General features: G+C 40.7%; 1 protein-coding gene across 4 annotated transcripts in view; it reads left to right on the top strand.

The window, feature by feature from the left end:
* ccdc186 (coiled-coil domain-containing protein 186) overlaps positions 1-27,736 on the top strand; it is a 108,961-nt gene extending 81,225 nt beyond the window's left edge. For 2 of the 4 annotated variants that reach the window (XM_080205805.1, XM_080205804.1), the window contains exons 15-16: positions 11,475-11,694; positions 25,628-27,735. In XM_080205805.1, the coding sequence (XP_080061931.1) occupies positions 11,475-11,694; positions 25,628-25,708 (301 nt within the window). In that variant the 3' untranslated portion in view covers positions 25,709-27,735. Of the gene's footprint in view, positions 1-1,795; positions 2,367-11,474; positions 11,695-25,627 lie in introns of those variants that run through there. The other 2 variants (XM_080205806.1, XM_080205807.1) reach the window with 2 other exon arrangements.
* The last annotated feature ends 209 nt before the right edge of the window (positions 27,737-27,945 follow it).

Below are 27,945 nucleotides of genomic sequence, written 5' to 3'. Positions count from 1 at the left end.
CTCGGAAATGGCCTACCAAGCCACTCAGTTTAAGACAGTCAGGGATGGGGAACAAATGTTGGCATGAATTAAAAATAATTGTATTGGCATTGCCTAGTTGGGCCAAATAGTTTGTTCACCTGCAATTTTTTTTTTATATGCAGGAACTATCACCACAAGTCAAATCGTAAGCTTTTGTTTAGATATGTGGAAAGTAGCTACTGAACAGTCGCAAAAGTTAGGATCTAGCAAGCCAGGTTCCATCCTGGGGTCTGACTTGTCCACTAGTAACATCAGCTGGGATCATTACACAAGTGGGAGCTGTCCGTTAATGGAGTTTTTGGTGCAGTTTTTTATGCCCTGCATGTGCTTTAGGGTAATAAAAACTCATTGCAATGCAGGCAAAGTTTAAAGTGAAACTAAAATGAAGTTTTTAACCCTTAACACAAATACAGAAACACAAATTAAGATTATAATTAAACTTAAAGCTACAATATAGCCCAACACGTGCCCAAATAGATCATCTTAAAATTATCTCTTTTCTAAAAAATAGTCAACAATTTGATAGCAAAGTGCTAATATTATGATATTCAAATAATATTAATATGCAAGTCATTCTTTATTTAGAGACTTATGACTATTGTTTTTACCTTTGCAAGTAGAAATGGGTGGGGGGGGCAGCCATGAAGTTGTCTTTGCATATATTAGGGCTGAACTTGAAATCGGAGCTTTTTTTATACCTTTGTTAGCGCGAGTGGGCGAAACGACCACTACGGACTCAGGGTGAAGTTCAATAACGGCACAGCTTTGTTTTCTTTTTTACGTCAACGGAGAAACAAAGTCAAGACGTACAATCGGACTGTCCCGAAAGTGCTCTAAAGACTCCCCCACAACGGGCTATAATTATACCTGAACTTTGCATTTCAAATGCTAATCCTTTATTTACAGTATTTGACTTCAGCCATCCTGTTTCGATATTTTCGCGTGTTGGAGCAATTGTTTTAAGTGTGTGTTAATCGTTTTTGTCTGGTTGGTTATCAATGGTCTGGAGTCTCTGGGGTTTGAACCACAGGTGTGTTATTGATCTCAAGAGTTTTGAGAGGCCAGGGACACTTCGTTAACTGTGTTAATTTTAGGTGTCTCCATGGGTTGTTTGACTGGTTTAGAAATGCTGATTTTGATGGGGTGGGGATGTGTTTTTTAATTTAGTTCCTGTAGGTGCCATCCTGTCCAATTTCCCTTATGTGCTAGCTCTCATTTACATTCTAAAAGCATGCTCTTGCCTACTGATCAGTGTCTGTTACTTTGTGATTTTAGTGGAAGGCTCTGAGGATAACTTTAGTTTGCTTCCATTTTGTGTGCCCAATTTCATAAAATTTGTTGTCCTATAACACCTTTTTTTAAAAAAGTGTTCAAATTCCTAAAGGACTGATACATGGATCACAATGACAACCTTAAATTTGCACACTTTTAATGTGTTGCAAACTGACTAAGACTGAGCACTCTAACTTCATAGGCTACTGCAGTTCAGTTTAAAGCAGGTTCAAAGAAAACTGTTCCAAACTCCATTTAAATTCTAATACAGGTCATTAAGCCATATTATTGGATCTCCTCTCTGTTCTTCATCATGAATGGCATATTTGAAACAAAAGAAGAATTCAAAGCTGGTGTCTGCTTTTATGTTTTAATTGATAATCCAGATAGTCTAAACAGTTGTCTTATTCAGTGTTCTTTTCAGTGTAATACACTGCCAGCTGTTTCAAGGATCAAAGAATCAGAATTCTCTTTAATGTTTAATGATCAACTTGTATTTCAGATAAATCTGGATGGGAACATGGGAAGAAGAATAGGCCTTATGGTTCCTTGAGCATATTCTACCTTTGGCAGACCTATCCACCATCATTTTCAACAATTCTCTTGAGTCCTTAGCTAACAACAGTCTTTTTGACCTCTGTCTTCAAGATTTTAATTGTTCCAGTCTTCATGGCCTTTCGGGGAGAGAGTTCCTGCCTTCAAATGTCCATTACAAAATAATATCTTCACTAGCTGGCTATCTATTCCTAAGAAGATGTCCCATTGTTCTGGATTCTCCTATTGGATGGAATTGTTTCTCTGTATCTACCCTATAACCCCTTTAACATTTTAAACACCTCAGTTGAATTACTTCTTGGGGCATTCAGGTCTAAAGCTCATAGAGCTATGTTATAATTTTTTAACTCTTCAAAATGCACGAGGAAGTATCTCTTAATCTACTGCAAAGCTTAAGCTATATTATCAATCCTACTTTCCTGAATGCTGATGTAGCTGGATACATCCCTTACTAAAACCTGTATATTATGAATTTAGTTTATGATTTTAATAAAAAGTTACAAGGTGAAAACTGGTTTACATCATACTCTTGAGGAAATGGTTTCAGTTATTGAAGGAAAAATGACAGAATATTACGAACACGGAATGGATCCCTTTCCTGAGAAATGTATTAATATTAGAGTGGCTAAAACTGCATTGCAATAAACAACAAAGAAATTGGCTCAATCAGAGGAGGAAGGAGGGTGGGGTGAGGAGGAAGGAGAGTGGGACCCAAATGCCTCAGCCTCTCAATCTGCATAACAGGTTTGAGGTTCTTGCTTCCAGTGTGGACAAGAACGAGGGCTGTGAGGTTGATGAGCAAACTGCACGTGGTACAGTGATGCAGACACAGGACATAGACAAAGAGAAGGTAAAAAGGAATGTAGTGGTAATTGGGGATAGTGTGGTTAAGGGTATTGACTCTGTCTTTTGTCACAATGATGTGGGTGTGTTGTCTGCCTGGTGCTCGGGTCCAGGATGTCGCATCTGGGCTGCAGAGGAACCTGGAGTGGGAGGGTGAGAATCCGGTCAGAATCCGGTCGTTGTGGTGCATGTGGGTGCCAACGACATAGGCAAAATGTGAACTGAGGATCTGGAGAGGGAGTATGAAAAGCTGGGAATGGAATTAAAAAGCAGAACCGACAAGGTGGTTATCTCTGGATTACTACCTGAACCATGTGCAGATGGGCATAGATAGGATTAAAGAGGTGAATGGGTGGCTCAGGGATTGGTGTGGGAGGAATGGTTTTGAATTTATGGGGCATTGGCACCAGTATTGGGGCAGGTGAGATGGTGTTGGTCTGAACAGTGCTGGGACCAGAGTCCTGGCAAATCGTATAAATAGGACTGTGGATAGGGCTTTAAACTAATTGGGGGGCGGGGGGGGGGTGCGAGGGTAGGTGAAATTACAGGGCCTAAAGTAAAGGAGACGGTACAGGTGCAGGAAGAGGCCAAGGATGTCCCAATAATAAAGGGAGTAGGGGGCATGAGTAAGGTTGGTAGCGTTCCTTCAAATAGGGTCCAGGTGAAGGCTGGGATGAAGACACTTTATCCGAATGCATGAAGCATTCGGAACAAAGTGAATGAGCTGGTGGTGCAGATCAGCACAAATGGATATGATCTGGTGACCATTACAGAGACGTGGTTGCAAGGTGACAGGGACTGGGAGCTGAATGTACAGGGGTATCAAGTGTTTAGGAAAGATAGATGGGAGGAAAAAGGAGGCGGGGGCGGTAGCTCTGCTGATTAAGGATAGTATCAGGGTGGTAGTAAGGGAAGATATAGGCGCCAAAGAGCAGAATGTGGAATCGTTGTGGGTGGAGATTAGAAACAGCAAGGGGAGGAAGATGCTGGTGGTTATCATCTACAGGCCCCCAAATAATGACCTGGAAGTGGGGCGGGCTATAAACACGCAAATAAATGCTGCATGCAGGAATGGAACGGCGATAATTATGGGGGATTTCAATCTACGTATTGATTGGTCGACCCATGTTGGACGCAGTGGGCTTGAGGAAGAGTTCTTGGCATGCTGCCGGGATAGTTTCCTTGAACAATGTGTGTTGGAGCCGATGAGGGAGCGAGCTACCTTAGATCTGGTGTTATGTAATGAGGCAGGTAGAATTAGGGACCTTGTTGTGAAGGATCCTCTTGAAAAGAGTGATCATTGAATGGTGGAGTTTCTGATGCAGATGGAGGAGGAGAAAGTAGGATCCTGGACCTGTGTCCTTTGTTTGAACAGAGGGGAGTACGGTAGGATGAGAGAGGAATTGGCGAATGTAGATTGGGGACGCAGATTGGGAGGTAGGTCTGCTGAGGAACAGTGGAGGATCTTTAAGGAGATCTTTCTTGGTGCTCAGCAGAAATTTATTCCGATGGTAAAGAAGGATCATAGGAGAAGAGATAATCAGCCGTGGATAACGAAGGAGATAAAGGAGAGTATTAAATTAAAAGCTGATGCATTTAGAGTGGCCAAGAGTAGCGGGCGTGAAGAGGACTGGGAGAGGTTTAAATATCAACAAAGAATGACGAAGAAGTTGATAAAGAAAGGAAGGATAAACTGACTCTAGGCTAGCGCTAAATATAAAAAAGGATAGTAAGAGTTTTTATAAATATATAAAAAGGAGGAGGCTGGCTAGGGTGAATGTTGGACCCTTAGAGAATGAGAGGGGGGATTTAGTGGTGGGGGATGAGGAAATGGCTGAGGCCTTGAATAAGTTTTTTGCTTCGATCTTCACGGAGGAGGACGCGAGTAGTTTGCCGGGTGTTAACGATGGAAAGATGGTAGGAGTGGAGGGCCTGAATGAGATCATTGTTACTAGAGAGGCAGTGCTTGACAGACTAGAGGGACTGATGGTGGACAAGCCCCCAGGACCAGATGGAATGTATCCAAGGGTTCTGAAGGAAATGGCAGAGGTGATAGTGGATGCATTGGTGATTATTTTCTAAACCTCGCTGGATTCCGGGGAAGTGCCAGAAGATTGGAAAACGGCTAATGTAACACCGCTTAAAAAGAGTAGCAGGCAAAAGGCAGGGAATTGTAGGCCGGTTAGTTTAACGTCTGTTGTAGGAAAAATGCTTGAATCCGTAATCAAAGAGAAAATAGTGAGGCATCTTGAGAAGAATTGTTTGATAGAGCAGACGCAGCACAGTTTCGTTAAGGGGAAGTCGTGTCTGACGAATTTATTGGAATTCTATGAGGATGTATCTAGTGCGGTGGATAGAGGGGAACCAGTGGATGTGGTGTTTCTCGATTTTCAGAAGGCTTTTGATAAGGTGCCGCACAAAAGGTTGTTACAGAAGGTTAGGGGGCATGGGGTTGGGGGTAGGGTGTTAGCGTGGATAGGGAATTGGCTGTCAAATAGGAGGCAGAGAGTGGGTGTCAGTGGGTGCTATTCGGATTGGCGGTTGGTGACTAGTGGAGTGCCCCAGGGATCGGTGCTGGGGCCTCAGCTAGTTACCATTTATATAGATGATCTGGAGGAGGGAGCTGAGTGTAAGGTGTCAAAATTTGCTGATGACACAAAGATAGGTGGAACAGCAAATTGTGCGGAGGGTGTGGAAAGTCTGCAGAGGGATCTAGATAGGCTGAGCGAGTGGGTGAGGACCTGGCAGATGGAACACAATGTTGGCAAGTGTGAGGTTATCCACTTTGGTAGGAATAATGGTAGGAAGGACTACTACTTAAAGGGCGAAAAACTGCAGCACGCTACGGTGCAGAGGGACCTGGGGGTCCTTGTGCATGAGTCGCAAAAACCCAGCCTACAGGTGCAGCAGGTGGTCAGGAAGGCAAATGGGATGCTGGCCTTCATAGCGAGGGGGATTGAATATAAAAGTAGGGAGGTCCTGCTGCAACTGTACAGGGCACTGGTGAGGCCGCAGCTGGAGTACTGTGTGCAGTTTTGGTCGCTGCACTTGCGCAAGGATATTTTGGCCTTGGAGGGAGTGCAGAGGAGGTTCACTAGGCTGATACCAGAGTTGAGGAGGTTGAGCTATCAAGAGAGGCTGAATAGACTGGGCTTGTACTCGTTAGAGTTTAGAAGGATGAGGGGAGATCTCATTGAGACCTATAAGATGATGAAAGGGATGGATAGGGTAGAGGTGGAGAGGTTCTTCCCGCTCAGAAAGGACAGCAGGACTAGAGGGCACAGCCTCAAGATCGGGGGGGGGGGGATGCAGTTTAGAACAGAGTTGAGGAGGAATTTCTTCACTCAAAGGGTGGTGAATCTCTGGAATTCTCTGCCCGTTGAAGTGGTGGAGGCTACCTCACTAAATATATTTAAGACGCGGTTAGATAGGTTTTTGGTAGGCAAGGGGATTAAGGGTTATGGGGAGAAAGCGGGAAAGTGGAACTGAGCCACTTCAGATCAGCCATGATCTTATTGAATGGCGGGGCAGTCTCGAAGGGCTAGATGGCCTACTCCTGCTCCTATTTCTTATGTTCTTGCGTTCAATCAGGTTGTATAGATGTGCATACAAAGATAGACATTCTGAAAATAGATACCCAAAAAGAATGCATGATGAGATAAAGAAAGCACTAGGTTCTCAAATCAAGAAAATTGTAGTACTTAAATCTACCAATGGAAAACTAATTCCTGAAAGGGCCAAACTACATAGAAGACTTGCATAAATATTATTCATGTGAAACTACTGTTTCAGAGACAGCATTTAATCACAATCCCAGGCTTTAAGTCATCAAGAAGCTTGAAAGGGAGCCATGTACAAATGAACTTGAAAAGGCAATGTGTTTGGCAGCATCAGGAAAGGATAAAAAGCATTCCAGGAATATGCTGAAACCAGGAAAAGTGGTTATGCACCACCATGTTTTGCTTGCCTGCTTGAGGGAGGGAATTGTACTATAAGACTCCATGGTACACAACCAAAAGAGATTGGGCTAACAACAAACATAAAGGAATTTCTCTCTAATTTTGTTGGCAGAATATTTGTATTGAGTGTTGTTAAAAGATTGCAGTAATTATTGGATATGTTTAATAAAGAGTAAGGCTTCTATAAAAATCGGCTTCTATAGACCAACTAGAAATATTGCTCTTGTACAAAGGCAGCTATGAAGAAAAGTATTGAGAACATGTCTTAATGTATCTGGCAGGGTGAATGCTAAAAGGATGTTTGCCCTTTTGAGGAATTGCAAACCAGGGGACACTGTTTACAAACAGTGGGGGTGGGGGGTTCTTACCATTGCGTCCTGCCGGCTGATAGGTGGGGTGAGTCAGTAAAATCTTGCAAGAGCTGAGAAATCCAGTTTGCACCTGCTTTCTCACCCCTCACAATTTTGTTGGCAGTGGATATCTGGCGAGGCCAGCCTCATGCCCATTTCTGGTCTGAGGCTAAATAATTTAAATTTAATTTAAATGTATTTTTCACTGAGTTAATGAGCCTGGGACGTTATGGGTCAGATTGCTTGCCTCTGTGGTCTCGTCGGGCAAGAGTCACAGCTGGTCTCCAGTAAAGTGGACCAGTCATGATGGCCTCATCAGTAGAACCGGAGGCCCCCAAGGGGAGGTGGGGGGCAGGATGCTCCTTGGGCAGTGCCAGCCTGACACTGCTCACCAGGCACTGTCCAGTGCCAGTGGGCAGGGCCTACTGGGGGGCCAGTTGTTAGTTGGGTGGGGAGGGTTGCGTTGTTCACTCTGCAGTTGTGATCGAAATGGGAAGGGAGGAGGGATCCTCTGCATTGGGATCAGTAGGTGGGGGCGAGGGGAACAATTGGGGCTGGCCATGGGGGGGGGCAGGGGCAATCGAGGCTGGCTTGATCGCAGGGTGGGGGATTGGGGTTGGATGGCCGATCGCAATGGAGAAAATCAGTCCGGGGGTGGGGGTCGGGTGGTGGAAGGCCGTAGGGTACGTGAGGTGGGGGGTGTGTCTGTGGGGGGTCGCTGTGTTTGAGGCTAAGTGCTTTCTTTCAGTCATAGAGACTGGCTGAGAGCAGCAGAAGCTGACTGATCATTCTGCACTGCTAGATACTTGCGCATGGACACCTCCGCTGCTATCAACCAGCATTCGGGTGACTTAACCCCCTCCACCCCCCCCCCCCCCCCAAGATCAACCCAAAGGGTCTCCTATTTAAGACGAGATTAAGAGATATTTCTTCTTTGAGGGTCATTAATCTTTGGAATTTTTTTCCACAGTGTAGTGGAAGCTGGGTCATTTGCTCAACAGAAAGTTGAGGGTAATGGTTGGAGAGGAGGGTGAGAGTGGAGATAGCAGAGTTGTGGTAGCAATCAGGTCACTTGTAATCTTATTGAATGATGGGGCAACTGGCTGCCTCCTGCTCTTACTACTTACGCACAGTAAGAAGTCTCACAACACCAGGTTAAAGTTCAACAGGTTTATTTGGTAGCACAAGCTACAAGCTTTCAGAACACTGCCTGTTCACCAGGTGAGTGGGAGTTCTGTTCACAAACAGGGTATATAAAGACACAAACTCAATTTACAAAATAATGGTTGGAATGTGAGTCTTTACAGGTAATCATGTCTTAAAGGTACAGACAATGTGAGTGGAGAGAGCATTAAGCACAGGTTAAAGAGATCTGTATTGTGGCTTGTGCTATCAAAGAAACCTGTTGGACTTTAACCTGGTGTTATGAGGCTTCTTACTGTGCTTATCCATGTCCAATGCCGGCATCTCCACATCACGCTTACTACTTATGCTCGTGGTAATCTTACAAAAGCTTTTGACCTGGTCAGTAAAAAGGACCACTTTTGATGGCTGGTATGGGTTGATTGCCTTCCAGTCTTTGTGTGTTCCATTTCTTCCATGATGGTATAAGGGTAAAATTTGGTATAATGGTAATATGCAGCATAATAGTAATCAAGCTGACTGCTTTGCTTTGGAGTCTGCAGTGATGTCAAGCAGGCATGGATTTTGACACCAGTGCGGTTTCATTTATTTTTCTCTCTGCTACTTTGTCTGTTTTTGTATCCAGTGCTGAAGGTGTAATACTCTATGCATAATCAATGGAAAAGCTCCTTAAAATCTCTCAATGTCAAGCATGAAGTAAAATTAAATGCTAATAGGAGAAGCTCTTTTCGCCCATGATTTAGGGCTCAACACTAAGATGGAGCTTAAACCATTTTGAAATAGATTTTCACTAACTGATGATGGATTTGGGCAAACCATCAGTCCTAAAGAAGATAGTGATACGGTGCAAGGTTTTTTTTGACAGTATGAGAAGTTTAAGTAGCTAACACCATGAAAGAAGTGGCTCATAATTTCAGCCACCTAGATTCAGTTGTATTTGATAACTTGTTTCTAGATGACTAGCTGAATTCCTAGAATGGAAAGACAGTCACTTTCTACCTGGCGATAGATTTCAGTAATGTTCCCAGAACTGACGTTGAACTGATTTAGGTTTGTAGTTACTTGGTTTCTCTATCCCTCTCTCCTTAAATAATGGAGTGATGTTTACCAGTCTACAGGCTCGAGAGAGCTTTAGAAAATTACGATAATCACATCTGCAATTTATTTTGTTTATTGCAATAGCCTGGGATGGAAACCATTAGGTTCTGGAAATTTATATATCAGAGTCCAATTATTTTGTCCATTACTATATTTTCCAAAATGTTGTTGTTCTTCGTATATGTTTAGATCTTCCTTTATCATTGGTATTCATTTGTTTTCCATCCTATATTTTCTGCAGCTGGTTTTAATAGACAATATCCTCTTTACCACTGTCTTTCTCTAAATGTGTTTCTGACAACTTCTGTTACATTTACTATCCCTTGCAAGTATTTTTATTCCATTTCTGCACTCCTTTTTTTTGTGTAACTCTTTATAACTGGATTTCCTCTTTTCCTTGCATTTGTGCAAGCCTTTTTGAGATTGTATCTCGTTTGTTGACTATGATTGCTTAACTACACAAGTGGAGCCTTTGCCTTTGAGGGTTAAGTACTGGTATTGTATCATATTAAACATATCTGTGTACACTTCCCATTGCGTGTAGAGTTCTGCCTGGTTTAATGTGGTCAATGCATTTGTTTATGTCTCCAAACTGATCTTAAATTCAAACCTTGTTTTGTGAATCCTCTTCTCAAACTGTGTGGAGTTTGCACATTCTCCCTGTGTCTGCGTGGGTTTCCTCCAGATGCTCTGGTTTCCTCCCACAGCCCAGAGATATGCAAGTTAGGTTAATTGACCATAGTAAACTGTCCCTTAGTGCCAGGGGGCTAGCAGGGTAAATAGTGGAGTTATGGGGAAGGAGCCTGGGTGGGATATGGTCAGTGCAGACTTGATGGACCAAATGGCCTCCCACTGAGCTGTAGGGATTCTATGAAAAACTTAATATCGAGTCCAGTCATATTATGGTCATGATTCATAACATGTTTCCTTTGTTAAATCATTCTGATCGGAAGCAAAAATTTCTAAGCCGATAAAGAATTTGTGAAGGAAATTTTAAATATATGCAAAATTCTGATCGTAAGTTAGTTGTCTTCATGGGCGTAGTAGAGAAAATATTCTTTTTTAGAATGCCATTGGGCATATAGAAAACACACAGCTATGAAAGGGAGTACTCTGGTTTTATCAATAACAACCTATAGCCTAAAAATATGCCTGAAGTTCTTTAATAGGATACCTAAGATGATCGACGTAGGCAATCCAGCTGAGAACATGGATTGGATTTTCAAAAGGCATTTGTGATCATTCCCTTTATTGGATAAGTAAGAAATCTTATGACCCACAGAGTATTCAACATATTGTTGGGAAGACTGAAAACGACTTTAGCAACAGAAGACAGATTGTGATACATGGAAGTGTTCAGCTTTGGGAAACAGTAGCTAGAGGTCTGCTGTAGGCATCTGTTCTCAGACCATTGCTATTTGCAGCATTTGTGAATTATGTGGAAGAAGATGCCTTTGCAGCAATATATAAAATTTGCTGATAACGCAAAGTAATAAGGACAGGTCACAAATAGAAAGGAGATCTGGAAATTTTCAGAGAAAAATGTGCCTAGATGTGGCATGTAAATTTTAATGTGTACCAATGTAGATCATTTTTTAGAAGAATTAAGATAGATATATTTATATTGTATAGCATAAAGGAATTGGTGTTACTAAATTTTTGTGTGGGTGGGGCACAGAGGGTAATGCACCTAAACTAGTTTTAAAGGAAATGAGCAGAAAAGGAGTCTTATTTATAATGGGCTGCCATGATTGAAACGAACTATTTATTTACTTTGAGTATAGGCTGCACAAGTCTTGCATGCCTTGAGTAAAATTAGAAAGAAAAGAATAAACTCTGCCCCTATGTGATAGTGATATGTGGTACATAGTTCTAGGGAAAAAGTATTTATTTAGGATAGTTTTAGGGTCTTTTTGAAAGCGTTTGGATTGATAACTTCAAGTGGGTTTGAAGGTTAGAGGGATACTTGAGTTTATATCATTACTCAAGTTTGCTTTTCAATGGATTTGGGAAAGGGAATCTGAGTTTCCTGAAATAGGGGAATCAACAGGGAGGAAAGTCCATGATCGATAAACCCATTTGTCAAACTTTGGAGCACGCTTCCGCGGCTGGAAAGCCTTTTCCTGTAGATATTCATGAGTGGTTCTATAAACCAGATTTTACATTAACAATGCCAAACAATACATTTGTTAATATTTCTGCAACTATTACAGAAATATTTTCTCTAATGCAGAATCATTCAGACTTATGTTCTGAGGGAAGAATCTGGTGCCCTGTCCTCAGAAGCATCTGATTTCAATAAGGCCCAGTTGAGCAGACGAGGAGGAATTATGGCTTCACTTTACACATCACATCCAGCAGACAGTGGACTAACAATGGAACTCTCATTGGAAATAAACAGGAAGTTGCAAGCTGTCCTAGAAGACACATTGTTAAAGAATATAACACTGAAGGTAGGTCATAGGTTGTGCAATGAACATAGAGCGTGTAGTGACAAAAAAATGGCTTCTATTCATTTAGGATTTAAATGCAGAGACAGGATTGGTCTTGTCTGCATTTGCTCATGAAGAATGATCAGTATGCACAGAAGTACAGGTGACTATAACCTGTGGAATTACCTGGTAAAGAGTTGAAAAGGGAGAGAAATCGAAGGAGACAAAAGTGAGAAAAATACTTAATGTGCTACTAGAGCTTTGGCATTGCTCAAAAAATGGATAAGCATTTTATGTGGTTGAATCAAAAATGCTCAAAGTTGGAAGAAATAAAGGAAAGGGAAATTATGCCATTGTGTACTAGCATGGACCTGAAGGGTAAGAAGAGAAAGATACTATAGGAAAGTAAACAATATCATGTATTTCTAAAACACTTAGTGTATGCTCTGGAGTACTTCAAAGGTGTAAATTAATATCCATCTAATAGAAGAATTGGAGAAGATAGCTAAATTGTGGTCAAAGATTTTTAGGAAGATAGTGTGTGCTCGTAATTCAGAGGGGTTTAGTATAGGGCCCAAAAAGCTGACGACTCTTAAGATTGGTGGAACAGAGGAAGCGATGAAGATGAAGTTGTTCTGGATTTTTTTTTGAAAGGACAAAGAACTGGCATTTTGTTTTTAATGCTTTGGGTTAATGGGGAGTTGATGGAGGTTGGTAAGGACAGGTGAAATGTGGAATGGGAGGATGAGATTTCTTGCATGTGATAGTTTAGCCAAGTTAGACATTTTTCAAAACTGGGAACAAGACTATTGCAAAGTCAGTCCTGGAGGTGATAAACATACCAATGAGTTTTAGTGGTGGTGGGAATGAAGAAAGAACAGAAGAAGCATTTCTACAGTGGTGGGTAATGATGGTGTCAGTGACAGACCAAATTTGGGGTTGTGTGCTAGATTTGTTGGTTTAACAGTACTCAAGTTGTACACTTGTGTGATTCAGCCTGTAAGTAGCTAAATGGTGTTGAGGGGAAGGACAGTTTATTTTGGCAGAAGCCAAACAGCATGGTTTTTGCCAATCCAATATTAGTTTGATGGACATTTTGGCTTATTTGCAACCTACAGTTAATAAAGAAGCAAAACTGGGGGCAGCACGGTGGCACAGTTTAGCACTGCTGCCTCACAGATCCAGGGACCTGTGTTTGATTCTGGCCTTGGGTGACTGTGCAAACTGCACATATTCTCCCTGTGTCTGTGTGGGTTTGCTCTGGGTGCTCTGGTTTCCTGGTGTTGTCAGACTTTTTACTGTGTTCCTCCCACAGTCCAAGGATGTGCAGGGTAGGTTGATTGGCCATACTCAATTGCCCTTTAGTGACCAAAGATGTGTATGTTGGGTGGATTAGTCATGGTAAATGCAAAGGGTTGGGTCAGGGTAACGAGCTATTTTGAGGAGTTGATGGGCTGATCTCCTGCACTGTAGGGATTCTACTCAAGAAAACAGCGTTGGTTATGAAATTAAGGATGGTGGCAGAGTCTCCAGGTTACATTGTATTGGTGATAAATATGCCATTACATAAAATGGGTTGGAAGTGAAACCAAGTGAGAAAGGCATCATAAAAGCAATAAGTATTGTGTTGGTATCCAGGTGGAGGAAGAACTAATAGTTTATGTTAAATAATGTGGACAAGTGGAGGAGAACAAAAGATTACACACCTTGTTTGAAATCACAAAGGATGTTGTTGGCCAGAGAGATTGGAGACAAAGGAGTAGATGAGGCAGAGAAAAGTTAATATATTTAACCAGGCAGGATCAGTCACCAGAGGACAGATTTAAGATGACTGGCAAACATATCGAAGGAAAGATGAGAATTTTGTTTATGCAGCAAGTTACGATCTAGAATATAATGCTTAAAGGGGTGACGGAAGCAGACTCAATCGTAAGTTTCAAAAAGGGAATTGGATGTATAATTGAAAAGAATTACAGGTAAAGATCAAGGGAGTGGGATTAATAAGATTGTACTGTCATAGAGCCAACACAGGAAGATGGATTGAATCATCTCCACTCAGTATGATCCTTGAGAGATTTTGCTAATCTGAAATTAATGCCAACTTCTTGGTGAGTATTTGAAGTTATTGTGTTGAAGCGAGGAGTTGGCAGTTTTGAGTCTGTTTGCTGTGTTGTGGATGTTTTGTGGCAAGTTCCCCAGCCACTAATTGTAGAGGAGCTGGAAGAACATTATACATTAAAGCTGCTAGTTAATTCCTACTTTTCAATAATGATGCAGTATTATTTGGGGGAAATAATCTGAGGTTTCAGATCTGATCTGGCTCATTCTTTAAACGTATTTCCATCTTTCATTCCCTTTTGACTTTCTTAACACAATTTGGATTTGAAATTTTATACATTGATTGATGTTGAAGACAATGCTTGGCAACTGAGAGAGTATAATGGTGAGATGAGGTTCGCACTCTTCTAGCAAACAGCCAGCCAGGTACAATAGACCAATTGGCTGCCTCTTATGTTACAAACCCCTTTGGTACCACTGGCCATGAGTCTTGCCAAATGAACAATCCCCAGAATGATGATCTCTCCATGTTGGATGTGCAATTATATTTTGTTTTACAGAAGCTAGCCATCACTGATTTCTACAGAAACTTATGTTTGGTATTGATGCGTTTAATAAAGCCTGTGGACGAGTTAACATATTCTGAAAATTTAGTAAGCTTAGTAAGATTGGAATCAGCATTCACCTCATCAAGTTTACCTCAGTGTCAAAACTATGAACAAACTGCTTTACCTTGGTGATGTACGTGCATTTGCTGTAACTCGCCTTCTGACTCCCCAAAGCATGTCCACTATTCACAAGGCTGAAGCCGACACTGTGATGGAATATTCTCTACTTGTCTGCATGGGTGTAACTCTAACAATACTCAACAAGCTGAACGGTGTCCAAGACACAGCAGCCCACTTGTTTGGCACTCTATTCACCACCTTATACATTCACTCCCACCACCACCAACGCACAGTGGCAGCAGCGTGTATCACTAAGCAACTCAACCAAAGTTCCTTCAACAGCACTTTCAAGCCCAGAACCCCTACTACCTAGAAGGACATGAGCAGCAGGTGCATAGGAACACCACCACCTGCAAGTTGCACATCATCCTGATTTGGAGCTATTTTGTTGTTCCTTCACTGTCACTGGTTCAAAATCTTTTGCTAACGGCACTGTGGGTATTTTTACAACACGTGGACTGCAGTGATTCCAGAAGATAGCTCACCATCACCTTGTTAGGAGCATCTAGGGATGGGCAATAAATGCTGGCCAAGCCAGCGAAGCCCACAGCCAGTTAATGAACAAAAAAAAATCAATTTGATGAAGTTTCCTAAAAATTAAGGAAGGCCAGCAGAAGCAGATGCAGTTGCAATCTGTAAAAGGGAATTAGATAAATTGCTCTCAGTTGAATCTCATCTGAATTGAGGAGACTGTTCTGCAAATCCCTCCATTCTATCCATGGCTGCCCATGAACACCTGCCCCATTTTCACCTGATACGTTTGGGTGATAGTACTTTCTTTCAGCAGCAGTTAAACCGTGTCTTTGCCATTTGATCAACAAACTAAATGTAAACTCCTTAAATTCTTTATGGAAAAAAAATTACATCTAACTAAGAGGATATGACTTGCATATACAGGAATACTTGGACATGGATGCTGTGGTAGAACTAGCGGCAAGGCTGCCAGCACTCACCTGGAATACAAGCTGGACAGTGGCCTCTGGCAACCGCGTGTAGAGTTAAACCTGAAAATTGTGAAGTTCTAATCCAAGTCACCCTTACTCCAGAGGCTGTGCTATTCTCACCAAGACTTGGCGTTAAAATATGTGGAATGATGTGAAGTTGCTGTACCTATTCAATGCATGTTGGATTTGTCAGCAAAAATTAGGGCTTTTCTCTTGCATTGTAAATACGTTGTTAATGACATGTTGTTGTATCTTGGTTACGTCCAGGCAACCTTGCAGGTACTATTGTTTGAGGGACAGCCAATTTGCACAATCTGTTTTGTGATGTTGATTGATGGAATTAATGTTGTTAACTCCCTTGTTGTTCTTTGAAATAATCCAATGCAATCTTTTATATCCACATGTGAGGGCAGACAGGGTCTCAGTGTTTCATTTAACAGATGAAACTGATACCCCAGCACCTCAATACTGCACTGGAGTGTCAGCCTTCATTTATACGCACAGGTCTTGTCGTGAGACTTGAGCCCATAACCTTTGCACTCGTAGGTGAAAGTGTGACCAATGTCATTGGTGACACTAAGGAGATTGTACTGTTATAGAGGATAAAATTGGGAAAGTAGGGGCATTTAAAAACTTGACTTTTCCATTTTGAGTACTGCCACTACTGATGGAATACATCTGAGGTTACTGGGGGAGGTATGGGTGGAAATTCTGGAGGCTGTGTTCTGCTTGGATAAGTGGATTGTGCCAGCTAACTGGAAGATTGCAAATGATACATCCCTGTTCAAAATGGGAAAAAGGGATAAACCTGGGAGTTACAAGCCAGTCTAACTCGTGGGGGAACTTAGACTAGGGGAAATTGTGGGTTAATAAATGAAATTCAGTAGCTAAAGGAAAAATCACATTTGAATAATTTGTTTCCATTCTTTGGAGAAAGGTTTGATGAGGGTAATGTTTAACAAAGTACCAAGTAATAACTTGTAAGTAATACTCAAAGCCTGTACAGTTAAACGAACAGTGGCAGTGGATTTAAAAATGCCTTGGGGGACAGAAATCTGACTAGCTGTGAAAGCTTGTTTTTCAGACTGGAGAAAGTAGAGTAGGGTTCCCCAGATTTGATATTGGGGTGACTGCTGTTTTTAATATTTTTAATGATCTGGCCTTTAGTATACAGGGCATATTTTCAAAATTTACAGATAATAGAACCCAGAGATATTGTTAAAAAGTGAGAAAGATAGTAACAGACTTCAAGAGGACATAAACTGGTGAAATAGCCAGACAAATGGCAAATGAGAAAGGTTAAGTGATATATTTAGATAGGAAGAATGAGGAGGCAATATAAGTGGAATAGTACAATTTTAATAGGGAGACAGGAATAGAGACTAGTGTTCACATAGACACTGATCTTTGAAAGTGTCAGGACAAATTGAGGAAGCTTTTTTAAGTCTGTAAAATCCTTGGATTTATTAAAGAGGCATTGATTACAAAAGTAAGGACATTTTGATCTCTCTTTGTAAAATACTGGTCAGGTCTCAGCTGGAATACAGTGATCAATTTTGGGCACTACATTTTAGGAAGAATGTCATGGCCGAGGACAGAGTGCCGAAGAGTGATATCAGGAATGAGCGACCTCATTTATGTGGTGAGACTAAAAATCTGGGGTAGTTCTTGAGGAGAGAAGTTTGAGGATTTTTGATGGAGTGGTTCAGAATTGAGAGGTTTTATTACAGTAGATAAGGAGAAACTGTTCTAAGTGGCAGAAAGGTTGGTAACTGGAGGGCACAGATTTATGGGCTGGAATTTTCCAACCTTTCCTGCTGGTGGGATTGCCAGTCCTGCTGAAGGCAACCCCTGCCTCCCTGCCCCAAATGAGTTTTCCAGTGTCACTGGTGGCAAGCAAATCGGGGGGGCCTGAAGATCTGGCCAATGTCACCAGAAAACCCATTGTGAGAGGGGGTGGAAAGTCCCAGCCATGGTGTTTAAGGAGACACCATGAGGTAAATAATGCACACAACATGTAATCATCTGGAATACAACACCTGAAAGGGCAATGGAAGCAAATTCAGTTCTAACTGGTAGTGCTAATCAGGTAACTACTTGAAGGGATGCAAGAAATATACAGGGCTAGGGGGAAAAGGTAGGAGAATAGACCAATTGGATAGCTCTGTCACAGGCACAGTAGACTCAATGACACCTGTGCTGTGCCTGTTCTGTGATATGATTCAAATACAGGAGTTTTAGCTATCGAATTTGAGCCAATTATTTGTCCTGACCGGTTTTCCTATAAATTAAGCTTATCTTAATTAACAGTTAATGCCTTTTAACTTATTTGAGACTCTCATCTGAATCATCCAAACTCAGCTGCTTCATCAATTACCTTCCTTCCATCTTAAGGCAGAGATGTTCGCTGATGACTACACAATGTTCAGTATCATTCACGACTCAAATACCGAAGCAGACCATGTCCAAATACAGCAAGACTTTGACAATATCCAGGCTTAGGCTGACAAGTGCCAAGGAACATTTGTGCCAAACAATGACCATCTCCACCAAGAGAGATCTAATTATCACCCCTTGACAATCAATAACATTACCATTGCTGAATCTCCCACTGTCAACATCCTGGAGGTTACCACTGACCAGAAACTGAACTAGAGTAGCAATATAAACACAGTGGTTATCAGCTCAGGTCAAAGGCTAGTAATCCTGCAGTGAGGAGCTTGCTTCTGAACTCCCCAATGCCTGTCCATCATCTACAAGGCACAAGTCAGTGGGTGATGGAATATTGTTCACTTGCCTGGGTGAGTGCAGCTCCAACAACACCCAAGAAGCTTGACACCATCCAGGACAAAGCGGCCTGCTTGATTGTTACCCCTTCCAAAAACATTCATTCCCTCCACCACCATAAGATGTAGGAGCAGAATTAGGCCAGTGTGCCCATCGAGTCTGCTCCACCATTCAATCATGGCTGACATTTTTCTTATCCCCATTCTCCTGCCTTTTTCCCATAACCACTGATCCCCTTATTAATCAACCACCAACCAACAGTGACAGCAGTGTGTACTATCTGCAAGATGCATTGCAGGAACTCAGCTGGGTGGCACCTTCCAAATCCACAACCACCACCATTTAGAAAGTCACAAGCAGCAAATACCTGAGAACACCATCACCTGGAGGTTTCTCTTCAAGTCACTCACCATCCTGACTTAGATTTATATTGCCTTTTCTCCAATGTCACTGGGTCAAAATCCTGGCACTCCCTCCCTAACAGCACTGTAAGTATATGTACATCTCAGGGCATGCAGTGATTCACGAAGGCAAGAAGCAACAAATGCTGGTCTAGCAAGTGGTGCCCACAACCCAGAAATCAATATTTTAAATATTTTATGTGATTTTCAATTTAAAAATAGTAATGTCCTATGTCTTCTAGGATACTGTAGTGGAATAAACAGCATAAGATTTGTTGAAGCCCTGCATGATAGATTAGATCTTTGAATTTAAAGTATTTAAGACTTAGTAAAATTACGAAGTATTATGACTTGTGTTGACCCTTCCAGCTGCTGATCGCCGCAGTGTGCTAATGAGGCGACACGTCAACGCGCTGAACTGCAGCTGCAGTAAAGACATTTGCATATAGTAGAAGTAAAGAGATGGAATGAAATGATTGTGTTCACTATTGTATAAAATAACAATTAAGCTTCATTCTCTTAAAATGCACCCAGCTTAGCAGAATGTTCCATAAATATTGCACATTGTAACCCTTCTATAAGTATGTGATTTACCATGTATGGAGACAGTGTAAATCATCGGTTATGAGGAACAGATTAGTTACATGGTAAAGCCACTGAACCTCATTTAATTCCTTCATCTTAATCTTATGGCTTGCTGGATATTTTGGACAAGTTTCCTAATCCAGGCACAGTTGGGCTACTAATGCTGTGCATAAAATAATACTCCCAGTGATGTGTTTGCATGCAGAAAAATTAGACTAGAAGTTGGTGCAACTGTGTTGACTGGGGCTTGTCAGTTGAAATGTAACCTTCAATAATCCCAAAGCTGGTTTAATAATTTTTTTAAAAATGTACGTCCTTCCTTTGAAATGAGTGGTAGACTGCAGGAGGCTTAAATAAAAGTAAATAAAAATGTTTTGTTAGTTTAAAAATAGATCTGTTGGAATGTATCATTGGGGTGCCATTAATTTAAAAGAATACAGAAAATGGAAGAGAAATTGGATTAAGGCTGAAATGGACAGCTAAATGACGCTTCCATTTAAAACAAAAGCATTTTCAATGATTTTTTTGTGTCAGATGAATATTGCTACAATCATCTCAACATTTGAGTGACTTTATTACTTTAAAGTTTATTTCAGCATCAGTATGTGAAGTGTGCTTTTTCAATGGCTGCCCCAGGGAGTCTGAAATTCTTCAGAGCTGCCAGCAGTTTGCACATGACTGTTGCCTGCCAAACTGTGCCCACTTTTTCCATAACTCCCTGTTTGAATCTCACCAATCATGTTTCTACACCTTTCAGCATCAGAACATCCCCACTCAAAGTTACAAACTACATTCCCTCTGGCTGTGATCATTGTGCATTATCATTCTCCTCGGCCATTGACATGATTGGCCACACAATTGTCCTCCAACAACCCCTTCATCTAACTCATTGGGATTGCCCTTACTTGATTCCATTCGTACCTGTCATAAGAACATAAGAAACAGGAGCAGGAGTAGGCCATCCAGCCCCTCGAGCCTGCCACACCATTCAATAAGATCATGGCTGATCTGAAGTGGATCAGTTCCACTTTCCCGCTTTCTCCCCATAACCCTTAATTCCGCTGTCTATCAGAAACCTGTCTACCTGTGACTTAAATATATTCAGCGAGGTAGCCTCCACCACTTCAACGGGCAGAAAATTCCAGAGATTCACCACCCTTTGAGTGAAGAAGTTTCTCCTCAACCCTGATCTAAACTGCCCCCCGCCCCCTGCCTTATCTTGAGGCTGTGCACTGTAGTCCTGCTGTCCTTTCTAAGCGGGAAGAATCTCTCTACCTCTACCCTATCCATCCCCTTCATTATCTTATATGTCTCTATAAGATGCCCCCTCAGCCTTCTAAACTCCAACGAGTACAGACCCAGTCTATTCAGTCTCTCTTCATAGGCTAACTCCCTCATCTCCAGTATCAGCCTAGTGAACCTTCTCTGCACTCCCTCCAAGGCCAATATATCCTTCCGCAAGTATGGCGACCAAAACTGCACACAGTACTCCAGCTGCAGCCTCACCAGTACCCTGTACAGTTGCAGCAAGACCTCCCTGCTTTTATATTCTATCCCTCTCGCTATAAAGGCCAACATTCCATTCGCCTTCTTGATCACCTGCTGCACCTGCAGACTGGGTTTTTGCGATTCGTGCACAAGGACCCCCAGGTCCCTCTGCACTGTAGCATGCTGCAGCTTTTCACCTTTTAAATAATAATCCCTCCTACTATTATTTCTACCAAAGTGGATAACCTCACACTTGCTAACATTATACTCCATCTGCCAGGTCCTCGCCCACTCGCTCAGCCTATCCAGATCCCTCTGCAGACTTTCCACACCCTCCTTTTGTTTTTCCACTCATCTTCGTGTCATCAGCAAATTTCGTCAGCCTACACTCAGCCCCCTCCTCCAGATCATCTATGTAAATGGTAAACAGTTGAGGCCCCAGCACTGATCCCTGCGGCACTCCACTAGTCACTAACCGCCAACCAGAATAGCACCCATTGATTCCATCTCTCTGCTTCCTATTCGACAACCAATCCTCTATCCACGCTAACACCTTACCGCCAACTCCATGCACCCTAACCATCTGCAGCAACCTTTTGTGAGGGACCTTATCAAACGCCTTTTGGAAATCTAAAAACACCACATCTACCAGTTCCCCTCTGTCTACCGCACTCGTCACATCCTCATAGAAATCCAATAAATTCGTTAAACACGACTTCCCCTTAACGAATCCGTGCTGCATCTGCTCGATCAAACCATTCTTTTCTAGGTGCCTCGCTATTTCTTCTTTTGATGATGGATTCTAGCATTTTCCAACTACAGATGTTAAACTAACCGGCCTATAATTCCCTGCCTTTTGTCTGTCTAGAACATTTCCTGGAATTTGTCACTTGTGCGGAACTTCAGTATTGCTGAAAAAACAGCCACGTTGCCAGAGCTTTTCCACTCACCAGGACAAACACACTACCAAATTTTAAACAATCATAATTTAACTGCAGGAGAAAAGAGTGCTGATTGGTTGACATGAAGGTACCAGGATGATCCTGAAATAGTGAGCAATATTAGCAGATGAGGACAGAGCCCAATAATATTTAATTATCCAGACCTGATGTGGTGTTGGATGACAAAACCCAGTTTTCTACCACATCCTTTCAAACTTGTCTCTCTCGGACTTTAGAGTGGAAAAGTGGGCTGTACCAAGGGAAAAGCTGCGATGTAAAGAGTCTAATTGGAAAGCAGAATACTCCAGTTCCTGGAAATTTGAAATTAAAACCAAAAATGCTGGAAGTACTCCAGGTCAGGCAGTACTTGTCAAGAGAGAAAGAGTTAATGTTTCCAGTCAATGACCTTTCATCAGCAGAGTCTAAAGGTTTTAATGGGGACTAAGGCATCCGAAGTGGCGATGAGGGTGTAGTCAAACAGATTGATAGCAGCAGAAATGTTACATTGAATGGAGGGCCAGACATCAGACAACCAGAAATTTGGGAGTGCAGATCTCAGCGATTTGGGAGAGAGTGTTTTTCAGGAATGAATATAAAAGGAAATTGGTATGGTGGGGAAAACGGGATGTGGATGGAGAACAATGCAAGTATGCAAGAGCAATTAATGCAATCTGTGATTGATACTGTACAAAGCTCTGCTGCCTGTATCCAATTCCAAACCAGTGTTATTCACTGGTCACCACCAGCCTCTTCTTCATGAGCTACTTTACCTCTAGATTGTTCATAATGTCCTCCAATGCCTTCAATCTTGAAAATTCTTGTATATAAATCTTTTCCATATCCCTCCCTGGCTCTGTAACCTCTATTAGTAGTTTAACTCCCTATCTCCTTATTTAGAGACATCTGTTTTTCTTTCCCTTTCTTTTCTGTGCAACACCCTCAGAATTTTTCTGTTTTCACCTCCCTGCTCCTAATATCCATTCCCTTTCATTTATCGTTATTAAGCAGAATATACAAATGCTATCTTAAGTCCTCAATTAAATTCAATCGTCTGCTTTTTGTTTTTGTCAACTACTCTGCAAGAGACTGTATTTGAGTATTCTAACTATGCAAATTTATATTGATCTCTAACTGTACTAATTGGATATTAAGCACAGTTAATGTATAGATTGTTTATAAATTGAGATTTTTTCAACTAATTAGGTGACTCATTGCACAGCCTTTTAAATTTTTGTGATTTGCATATTTATGGTAGCAGCAAAGAAATCAGCCAATTGGCACGTAACTTCATGGTAAGAGACTATATTTTGGGCAGCATGTAAAACTGTACCATAGTCAAAGGGTTAACATGATAACTTTCATTATCAAACATTGAAGAAAACAGAAAACTGAGCTATTAGCAAATGCACAACCCGAATTCTATTACATACTGATAACAGTGAAATGCAGCTATCTTACTTTACAATGTGGTTGTGCCTCCAGTGATATGCGAGTTTCTTCAAAATTCTCACTCTTGCGTTTTAAAACATGAAGAAATCGTGCCATTTACCAAGTAGCTTTTTCCCTCCCAGTCTGAGTTCATTTTTTTCCTGTTCAATTTTTATTCTTCTTCAAGATGAAAGTGAAGGAAAAGATTAGCATTTTTGCTATAAGCTATACATCTATTAATAGAAAATAACTTCAGTTAGTTTTAGTATTCATTATTTACATTTCGTAAGAAAATGCAATTCATTATCATAACTTTAATGTATTAAGTACATCAGAGGTCTTACTGAAGGATTGACATTAATTTCTGGTGTTCTGTGTTATGTACAATATATTCTTCAGGGAGCCCTTCGTTGAAGGGAATAATATTAAATCAAATAACTTTATAGCAATAAAATAAAAATTTCTTCATCTGTTTTTGGAAAGTAATATTTTCAGATTGCATGACTCTACCATAATCATCTCAAAAATGCAATGATGCACTGGAAATTGATCTAAACTGAATGACATATAGTCGATCCATTCTCTGTTGAAACATGTATGTTTGTAAAATAAATTTCCAGGTCAAGTTTCAAGTCTTTGCTTTGAAATTTTATTATAATGTAAGAAAATGTGGAAGCAAAGAATTAAATTATTTATTTTAAATGTCTGGGTCCTAATACCAAAAGAGATTAAAGTGAAATAAAAATTCGGTATTTATTGATAAAATGTTGTATTCTAATTATGACAGTAAAAGTAATGTCCTGAGCTATGCTGTCACATTTACTAAAGTTTTTAAGATGAAACAAAAATACAACTTGTAGTTGTGATCCTTTATACTTGGTTTAATTACCTTTGGACCCTATTATTCCAAGCAGCCTTTACCCTACTAAATCCTACTCAAGTTCAGTGTGTCCTTGCTGACCTACTTTTGCTTTCTAGTTCCTCATTGCATAAAATTTAAAATCCTCGTATTTGTCTTTAAATTTCTGACTGGGCTTCCTATCTCCCCAGTGTCCTGCAACGTTATATTTCTTCCTGTCTCCTAGTCGTGTCATTCTTCTGACTCCTGATTTGTGTGCCCTTACATCCCTTCCTTGTTCCGCCATTAGTAACACAGCCTTTAGTTTCTTAGATTGTTCTCTTTGGTATATCTACCGAACCACTCACCCCCCCCCCCCCCCCCCGCCCAATCCCACCCTGCCACCATCTTTTGCAGTCTTTCTGAAAAAAAAATTATTTGACTAAATCTTTACACTGTTCTGAATCTTGTGATTAGCACTGCTGCCTCAGCGCCAGGAACCCAGGTTCGATTCTCAGGTTGGGTCAGTGTCTCTGCAGAGTTTGCATGTTCTCCCCGTGTCTGCGGGGGTTTCCTTCAGGTGCTCCAGTATCTCCCCTTAATCCAAAGATGCGCGGGTTAGGTTGATTGGCCATGTTAAGTTGCCCCTTAGTGTCAGGGGATTACAGGGTAAATGTGTGGGGCTATGGGAATAGGGCCTGGGTGGGATTGTGGTCAGTACAGACTCACTGGGCTGAATGACCACCTCCTGAACTGTAGGGATTGTATTCACTAATTCATGTGAAGTGCATGGTTTTTCCCTGCCCTTAAATGTTGAATTCAAAAGCTATTCTTGTAACACTTAAAAATATTTTTATAATTTTGTGGGATTTGGTAAGCCATTCTGCTTGGGTTGCTTAGTAGAAAGCAAAGATTGACAATTTGTCAATTGGGTTGCATTCCAGTCACAGTAGTGAATTTTAATCAAAGTACTTGGTGCTTTCAGTTGTGCTTTAATATCTTATGGCTGTACTTTAATATCTTACGGCTGTACTAATTATGCAAGTCTGGTAAAAGATAAAATAACAGTTCCACTATAAGTGCCAAAATGCAGAACTTTCTGCTGTAACTTTAAGTACTCAAATACTTCTTGAAGTTTGTGAAGATCTTTCCAGTTTTTAAGTGAAATGAGTTATGGCAATTTCAATTGAGTTGCACCATCCATTAGACTTTTCTAATTTGGCCATTTTGGCTTTGAGAATATGTAAAATTGGAGCCAATACAAGTCCAGGCTGCATGAAAAATTTCACAAAATGGCTTTGACATTAAATGCCACTAAGCATTTGTTTATTCTGTGTGGCTTCCATGTTAACCACATAACGCATCTGATTTCTTCTTCATGATTTAGGGCAGATTTGAACTCCATAGGAAGTCGCTTTGGAAGAGACATTAAGGAAAGATTAACATGCAGCTAAACTGGCCTTAGAAACAATACCTACTGCAGTGATTTAGCTATTGAAGTAGATTTCACACATTTAGCACAAGATGGTGCTGCGGTATTGTACTATATAGTTGTATATCTGCTAAAATTGAACCACAGTTGCTCTCATGGCACAGTGGTTAGTCACAACAGTGTTTTGAATTGCCTGTCAAATACCTGGGTTGCAAATATTTACTTTTCAGTAATTCCTGCCAGTAATGCACCAACCAAAAGTAATGTGTGAAGGATGAAACAAAGTACATGCGACAAACTTCACATTGTGATTTTTAATTACAGGAAAACTTGCAGACGCTGGGTACAGAAATAGAACGTCTGATCAAGTGCCAGCACGAATTAGAGCGGCAACTAAAGCATTGAATTGGCATCGTTCTTCGTTTAAGCAACTCCATTGTGAATTCAAGGGAACAGGTGCGGGACAGGCAGAGATCGCACATCACTCATGACTCGGACAAGTATATCTTATCTGCACTCCGCAAGAAGATAATGTTGCTTCCACCAGCACGCAGGTTTGAAATATTCAGTATGCTGGAATGAACTGACCTTACTGGAACCTTACTTTGAGGCAACTTTGATGTTAACACTTCCAAGTTGTCTCACACATTACTGTAATCTGCTACAAAAATAACAAAAGAAGATTGCTCCAATCTGTGCAGATTAGCAATTAGTGGATGTTGACCATTCTTCTGTGCTCTTTTTTTCAAAAAAGGCAATGAATATTGTGCATTCTTACTTAAGGATGGTTTATTCTGAAGTTTTGGGGACTGTAGTGCAATTATACAATGCAACTCCTGGTCATTTTTAGCTGACAACCTAAGTAATTTTTAATATTAGTCAATTTGATTTATTAGTAAGCTAAATTAATATAGTGCTAAGGCAAATAAAGTGCACATCCATCCTACTATATGCCAAATTTTGCTTCCTTGCTTTAACACAAAGTTCTTATTGACACTTCTGGAAGTGAAGTCTTTCATTTCCGTGTGTTTTACATCATAGTATGAATGCATTGTCTGGTAAACTGAAATAGTGATGTATTCAATACAGTTAACCAACCCACAAATCAAACCTAGTGAATAGGTTTGGTTACTGATTGATCATATGCTGAAGTGAATGAAGTTTCCAATACTCTAATAGAATGTTATCAATGCTGATATTGGAAAAATCAAATTTTTAAAGTAACATTTTGAAAGAAAGGTTTCTTTCAAAAGGAATTGAAGATCCGGAATTCTGAATTACATGACTAATAACTCATTGCCTAGCTTGCTTACAAATTATGTGCATTGACCAATTATCAACTTCAAATTTCTCAATCAGTGAATGTTGCTCAATCAGGAATCTGATGTTGCCATTGCATGAGTTGATCCTTTCATAAGAAACGTAATTATGCCCAGCAAAATGTGATGGGAATGCACTTTACGCTCAAATTATTACCTTCCAAATTGCATATCTGTTACTGTCCATTTTGCAGGCTCCTTTAATTTTTTTTTCAACTTTTCAGTTCTTAGTCCATTCGCCCTTTGTTGTGAAGGTGATGTGGTAGTTTATTTTGAAAATTAAGTTGTAAAATTGAGTTGTAGATATCTTTCTGTATAAAGCGAACAGTTTTTAAAGTTTTAATCTATATTATGTATATATGGCATATTGAATTAATAAATTACACTGTGTCTTATTTTGTTATGCTAGCTTATCAGAAGAATAACTTCATTTATATTTCCTTCAGTCAGTGAATCATTAATTTCAAGGGTTGTGAATTTCATTAAATTCACATGACCCTAAATATTAGACATGGATATTCATTCAGTGTTTCGGGTGTTGCACATGGCTATTCTGTGGCTAAAGTATATTGTAGAGTTAGAGGCTTACAGCACACAGAGGCCCTTCTGCCCATTGTGTCTATGCCAGACATCAAACATCTATCTAATATAACCCCATTGTCCAGCACTTGGTCTGTAGCCACGTTTGCTATGACATTTCAAGTACTCATCTAAATGCTTCTTACATGTTGAGGATTTCCACCTCTACCACCCTTTCACACAGAGCATTCCAAATTCCCACGAGCCTCTGAGTGAAAAGGTTTTTTCTCAAACCCCCTCTAAATTTCCTGCTCCTTCTATTAACTCTGTCCCATTGAATCCTCTACTAAGGCGAAATGTTTTGTTTTCCCTTCACTGTGTACTATCCACCCTATGTCTTGAGTTATGATGTGAAAGGTGCAGAATAACAGTGCAATCAGCCACATTTGTTCATGTTGAATTAAATTAATTTTATCCAGCAGGAGGCTGTAAGAAAAAGTTCACTTCTATAACTCATTCTCCAGCTTCATTATGTCCAAAATACTTTACAGCCAACAAAGCATTTTTGAAGTGCAGTCACTGTTGTAATGCAGGAAACGCGGCACCCAATTTGTGCACAGGCAGGCCCACAGCAAACAGAATGATAATCAGCAATTCATCTATTTTAACAATGTTGTTTGAAAGATAAATTTAAACCTGGGCATTGCAAAGAACTCCCTTGTTTTTCTTTGAAATTATGCAATGGAATCTTTCACCTGCACTGGAAAGAACAGACTCAGTTCAACATCTCATCCAAAAGACATT

This window comes from Carcharhinus amblyrhynchos, chromosome 17 (genome assembly GCF_965287045.1).
Source record: "Carcharhinus amblyrhynchos chromosome 17, sCarAmb.v2.hapA, whole genome shotgun sequence".
Classification (NCBI taxonomy): Eukaryota; Metazoa; Chordata; class Chondrichthyes; order Carcharhiniformes; family Carcharhinidae; genus Carcharhinus; species Carcharhinus amblyrhynchos.
Note: the sequence above shows the minus strand (reverse complement) of the source record. Positions and strands in the feature narration are given on the sequence as shown.